This window comes from Chironomus tepperi, unplaced genomic scaffold (genome assembly GCF_022539635.2).
Source record: "Chironomus tepperi strain 1889 unplaced genomic scaffold, CSIRO-AGI_Ctep_v1 contig_226, whole genome shotgun sequence".
NCBI lineage: Eukaryota > Metazoa > Arthropoda > Insecta > Diptera > Chironomidae > Chironomus > Chironomus tepperi.
Genome location: NW_027226348.1, coordinates 23,590 through 30,161, shown reverse-complemented (window position 1 = coordinate 30,161; position 6,572 = coordinate 23,590). Strand labels below are relative to the sequence as shown.

The window sequence follows — 6,572 nt, the reverse complement described above, 5'->3', positions numbered from 1 at the left end:
GACACGAATCGAGACGAAGAGACACGAATGGAGACGTAGAGACACGAATCAAGATCAAAAGACACGAATAAAGACGAAGAGACACGAATCAAGACGAAGAGACACGAATCAAGATCAAAAGACACGAATCAAGACGAAGAGACACGAATGGAGACGAAGAGACACGAATGGAGACGAAGAGACACGAATCAAGACGAAGAGACAAGAATCAAGATCAAAAGACACGAATCAAGACGTAGAGACACGAATCAAGATCAAAAGACACGAATGGAGACGAAGAGACACGAATCAAGACGAAGAGACACGAATGGAGACGAAGAGACACGAATCAAGACGAAGAGACACGAAACAAGACGAAGAGACACGAATCGAGACGAAGACACAAAAATCGAGACGAGTAGACATGAATTAAGACGAAACCATACGAATCGAGACAAAGAGTCACAAACCGATTTGAAGAGAATCTAAAAATCAAACAAAAACTGCGTTCAAACCCCAAAAACTAACCTTAAAATTTATCCAAAAATTATTATATTTTAGAGAAATTTCTCATGTTGTTCACATTTCACTTTGTTGAGTTTGAACAGTAATTTGAGGATGATATTTTTATCGTTTAATGACATCACGTAGAAGACAAATATAAAAATTGAACAGCATTTTCATGTCTGTATGTGAACAAAGCAGTTCTTTTTCTTGACAAAAAATTCGAGAGTAAAAGAAATAAAAAAAAATTTTAAATAAGAAGTTCCTTTTTATTGGCACTCGAAAAATTGAACGTAAAATGACAATCGCAATTCTTTACGATAATTTAGTTCTTTCCTGTTGTAAAATAAAAATCGGGAAAAAGCATCTTAAATTGCAAACTTAATCATGGATGTAATTGGAAAATGAAGTTAAATTTCTCGACCGTGTCGTGATTGTTATTGACTCTCATCATTTTGGAATTAAATTATCTGCCTTTCTGTGCATTCATATTTTCTGTGAGAATGGAGATCTTGTTTAGGATTTGTCTGTCTGTCTATCTATACTATGTTAAATTTTTGGTTCGTATCTCTTCGTTTTGGTTCATGTTTCTTTATCTTGGTTCGTGTCTCTTCGTTTTGGTTCGTGTGTCTTCGTCTTGGTTCGTGTCTCTTCGTCTTTTTTCGGATCTCCTCGTCTTGGTTCGTGTCTCTTCGTCTTGGTTCGTGTGTCTTAGTCTTTTTTCGGATCTCTTCGTCTTGGTTCGTGTGTCTTCGTCTTTGTTCGTGTCTCTTCGTTTTGGTTCGTGTCTCTTCGTCTTGGTTCGTGTCTTTTTATTTCGGTTCGTATTCTTTCGTCTCAATTCGTGTTCTTTTTTACCAAATGCTCCTTTAAATGCACTCAAAAGTAATTCAGGCTTCCACAGACACTCCTACTTGCAATTCATTTTATAGCTGAAGTGACAAAACTTTTACTGCTTCCCGAAAAGTAAAACGGAAAAGAAAAAGTTTTGTGCTTCCTCATTTTAATGACTTTTGAGCTTTTTTTTCTCTTCCTCATCTTATTGTCCTCAATTTCTTTGTCTCCCTTTTTATGTGCAGCATTAGATGATTGACGATAAAAAAGGAGAATTTTGTTTAAGGGAATAGAAAAGTTTTTTGTGACTCTCTGAGACAAATTGACTCATAAAACAGGAAACTAATGATGCAATAAAAATTGAATTTCTACTTCGTTGCATATTTATTGAGGGTCTTGAAAATTGAGGAAAAATAAGGTGTTGTCCTTACACTAAAGTATGAAGATCTAAGTCTTTTATGTCAAATGATAATCTTAGAGTTTGTGAGATATTCTCACATCCTTTCTTGATATTCTATATTCTTTGTTTTTTTTTTTTTTCATTTCCATAAATCAAGCTTGAATCATAATTTTTCATATCTTCTTATTTTCTGCAGTCAACGACTGACGCTTTTTTTTTCTCAGCTCTTTCATACCATCTGTTTTATAGTAAAGTATTCACATAAGATATTCAGTTAAAATATTAAGGAAATATGAAGGAGAACAAAATAAAATGTTTATTGGGGGACAAAATGGGTTTGGGGGATATAACGCATTTGATTGGTTATGACTGATTAGGGTATTTATAGTTGGATGTGCTGTTAATCCTTACAAGTCCAATAGGACAAATATACGTTGACTAGCTAATGGCAAGTTAATGCAGAGTTGGGAAAATCCGGTTTTGCCGATCATCAATCCAACTACCACAGGATGCTTTCTTCCAACGATAGCCCCTTCTGCAGGTTGCCACATTTTGCCGACAGCACTCTACGCAGGAGGCCTCTTATGCAGGTGACTGTCCTCTACAGATGCCCACTTCAATACATGGTTGTCATTTGCAGATGGCTCCTTGCGTAGTTGGTTGCCTTCTGCAGATGGTTCCTTCCGTATGTGACTGCCTTCTGCAGATGGCTCCTTCTGTTGGTGGCTACCTTCTGCTGTAACCACTTGCGTAGGTGACTAATTGCATAGGTGGCTGCCTTCTGCAGATGACCGTTTAAGCAAGTGCCTGCCTTCTGCAAATGGCCCCATTCGTAGATGGCCATCTTCTTCGCATAGTCCTTTACTTATCTGTCTAGCTTCTGCATGTGGCCCCTGCCATTAGTAACTGTTTTCTGAAGATGGCCCCTAACTTCGGAAGCCGTCTTTTGTACATGACCTCTGCAGAGTTTTCGCCGATATCCTGGATCATGGTTTACTATATTTAAAGGATTATAGATCTTAAGTACCATCTGCAGAAGGCGGCCAATTCGAACCAAGAAGCACCTTCCAGCTATCAATTGCATCTCCAAATTTGAGTTAATGTCCATCCAATGACTAGTTCTAACGTATTCTTGTCTACTTACTCCAACTATCTCCCCCTTCCATCGCCCCAAAAATAAAACAATTCTCCACATCACATCCAATTTTAATTACAGGTCAAGCCGTTAATAGTCCACACAATAAGCCATATCCAAAAGTGTCTGCAAACATTCCCATCCATATTTCCTGAGAAAAAAAAAATGTCTCAAAATAAAAGTTAGACTGTAAAAAAAAGAGAGATAGAAAGCTTAATTTGAAATTCTGATGTCACATAAATTATTTCTATTATGGTGACAGGCAAAATGAAGACAGGAAAAACACATACGGAACTGAATTTCATTGAATAATTTAGTTTGAGAACTTTCGCGTTTGTTACTTAAAAAGGAAGCAAAAAGCAGCAGAAGAAAAAATTAAAGAATAAAAAAGCTTCGCGTGCTTGTCTCACAGAAAATAGAGCACAACTTTTTCCATCTATTACTCATGAAGACAAGAATGAATGAAATGTGAATGTGGATGGGGGTAGAAAAAAAAGTTTTCATCGTCAGCTCCTCAGTTTCTCATAATATCATTATTAACGCGCATAAATTATTCGCATCATAGCGTCAAATAAGCAAATGCATAATGTAGTCACATATAATGTAGCGACGTATGGATGGAGGGGTTGAATATGAACAAGGGAAATATTTTTAAAATGAGGAAATATTTTTAAAAAGACAACAACAAATTTTGAGAAGGGAAGTTAATAGAAGAAAAGGGTTGAGAAATTAAGTAAGTATCGGGTTTTATGTACAATTTGTAGATTATGATGTCGTAAAGAATATGTATAACATATAAACATTAAAGATTAGTGTTTCTAATGAGTTTAAGTTACTAAGTTGGGGTTTACATGAAATTACACTCATGAATTCCTTATGAAAATGGCAAAAAGGTTCAAAAATGATCAAAAAGGCTCAACAAAGATTAAAAATTGATCAAAAAGTTTCAAAGTTTATTATAAAGTTCAAAAAATTCAAAATTTGATCGAAAAGATTCAAAATTGTATAAAAAAGATTCAAAATTAATCCAAAAGCTTAAAAATTAATTAAGAAGGTTCAAAAATTGATCAAGAAGATTCAAAAATTGATCAAAAAAGTTCAAATTTGTTCAAAAAGATTCAAAATTTTTCAATAAGGCTCAAAAATTGATCAACCAAGTTCAAAACGATTCAAAATTGATCAAAAAGGATTAATAATTGATCAAAAAGATCCAAAGGTTAATCAAAAAGATTTAAAATTGACAATAAATGTTCAAATGTGATCAGAAAGGTTTAAAAATTGATCAAAATTGATCAAAAGGGTCCAAAAATGGTCACAAAGATTCAAAATTCGTTCAAAATGATTCAAAATTGACTAAAAAAGTTCAAAAATGATCTAAAAGGTTTAAAAATTGATCATCATGTTCAGAAAAGTCACATTTTTCAATATAGCCTGCCAAAATTACAAGCAATCTTCCCTCAAGTTCTCAAAATACCAAATATCTCACATTTCAATTTTCATTGAAAACTTCATTCAATATTTTGAAGCCTGTATAAACAATAATAATGTTTTCTGTTCCATGCAAACATGCACATTGATTACCTTCCAAATAATTCACCTTTATCCACTCAAACAAAAGAAAAAGGAATAAAAAAATGAAAAGCATATCAAATTGCCAAGCAAAATTCACGACATGACATGAATGACTGCAAAAAAAAACTTGAAACACACAAAAGTATGTTATTTTTACCTCGAAAAAGAATAAAGTCAGTTCGATCAAGTTTCATGATTTTTGACGTTGTGTTTGTTTAAGGCAGAGACTAAAATTTATGAAAAATAATCTTTGATGAAAAAAATCATTTTTTTCGATGATTAAAAAAATCACGATTTTTTTCATCATACGTTAATCACACGTAAAATTTAATCACGTAAGGTTAATCACTACGTAAAATTTAATCACGCAGGGCAAAAACACATGGTTTAAAATTTTTCTCAGCAGTTTTGTGTCAATCACGATGAAAATTTTGAAATTTTTTTAGCTCTATTATTGTATTAAACTAAAATATTATAAACCATTACTTGTTATTTAGCTATTTTAAGTATATTAGAATAGTTTTCTGGTGCTTAAATTAGTTAGATTAACCAATTTCAACTTCATATTTGTGTAGTTTTTTAATGGATTTATTTTTGTTTCTCCATGAAAAAAATACCAAACTTCATAGTTCTTTTTCACAAATCTAACTAATTTAGGCACCAGAAAACTACTCTAATTTACTTAAAATAGCTAAATAACATATAATAGTTTATAATATTTTAGTTTAATACAATAATAGAGCAAAAAAAATTTCAAAATTTTCATCGTGATTGACACAAAACTTTTGAGAAAAATTGTAAACCATGTGTTTTTGCCCTGCGTGATTAAATTTTACGTAGTGATTAAGCTTACGTGATTAAATTTTACGTGTGATTAACGTATGATGAAAAAAATCGTGATTTTTTTAATCATCGAAAAAAATGATTTTTTTCATCAAAGATTATTTTTCATAAATTTTAGTCTCTGGTTTAAGGTATCAGTGAAGTCATCATGCAATTATCGATAATAACGAATGAAATTTCCTTGACAGCTCTCTCGATGAGGGAATTTTGCTTCTTCTTCTTTCATGTGCTCGATATGCAATACTTTTAGTATTTTTATTTTTGCTTCTGATTTGACAGCATAATAGCTTTTGAGGATTGTTATTGTTCGAATCGGAATAAAAAGTAAGAAGGGTGGAAATTGATAGAGATATAACATAGATTTTGCTATTTTTATTGAATTTTTTTCTATTTTAAATATTTTTATTAAATCATTTTGTCGATTTTTGATGATCTTGAACTTAATTTCTGTGTTTTTGAACTAGGATGGAAGGCACACTTACTTACTGGCCATGTAGATCAATTGTGATCCATGGCCTCCCTAAGATATCATTTGAAATTGGCCCAATCACTGGCTATCACTTACCAATTTCCAATAATTTGATCCAATCCTGGACGGAAGGCATACGATGACAAAATGATTGAAACTCTGGCTTTAGGTCGACTTGACTCTGGAGTTAACCTAAATTCGTTGAATTGCGGCCTCATGCAAGAGAAAAATCAGCCTGAGAACGAACTTTCGGTCATTTAAACGTCGTGTGCTTTCTGGGTAGAATTTCCATACCCCGAATAACGCAAGTCAGCTAGACGATCCAAAATCCGGCACCAGTTTGACGAAACTCTAAAATGGTGCTGGATTAAAAAAGAGCTACAGCTATATGACTCTCAAATAGCGATATAGATGTTTAACGACCAAATGAAGCAGGTTCCATTTGGTGTTAATAAAAGAGATTAGACTGAGCCTTAAAAGCTCCTCGATGAAACCTTCTTCATTTTTGTCACTCGGAATAAAAGCGAATGATTTTTTATGAACATAGACTTATTCATTGTGGGATCAAACTCATCTCGTCCGTAATTTTTTAAATTCGGATGATTCTAAATGAACTCTAAATTCGATCCAAAATCTGGAATAATACTATCAAGAATAGCAGTGGAATCGAATCCGGCAGAAGGTCAAAGCCCATCACGCCGGTCTGGTGCTAGGGTTTGATCGGTTCATGCTTTTTGAGTTTGTGACTTTCTAAATGCAAAACTGTTTAAATAGAACTGATTTTCAATCTAAGTAAGTCCAGAATTCAGAATGTTTTTTTTTTCTCTATTTTATAG

At 33.2% G+C, this 6,572-nt stretch overlaps 1 protein-coding gene across 1 annotated transcript; it reads left to right on the top strand.

Moving 5' to 3' along the window:
• Positions 1-147: 147 nt before the first annotated feature.
• LOC139091146 (uncharacterized) lies at positions 148-468 on the top strand. The gene has a single exon (XM_070641089.1). It carries the CDS (start codon positions 148-150, stop codon positions 466-468), a length of 321 nt encoding a protein of 106 aa, XP_070497190.1.
• Positions 469-6,572: the final 6,104 nt, after the last annotated feature.

Bases quoted from the DNA above. Each gene is read 5' to 3' on its own strand.
- LOC139091146 (XM_070641089.1), top strand. From the start codon at position 148: ATGGAGACGAAGAGACACGAATGGAGACGAAGAGACACGAATCAAGAC.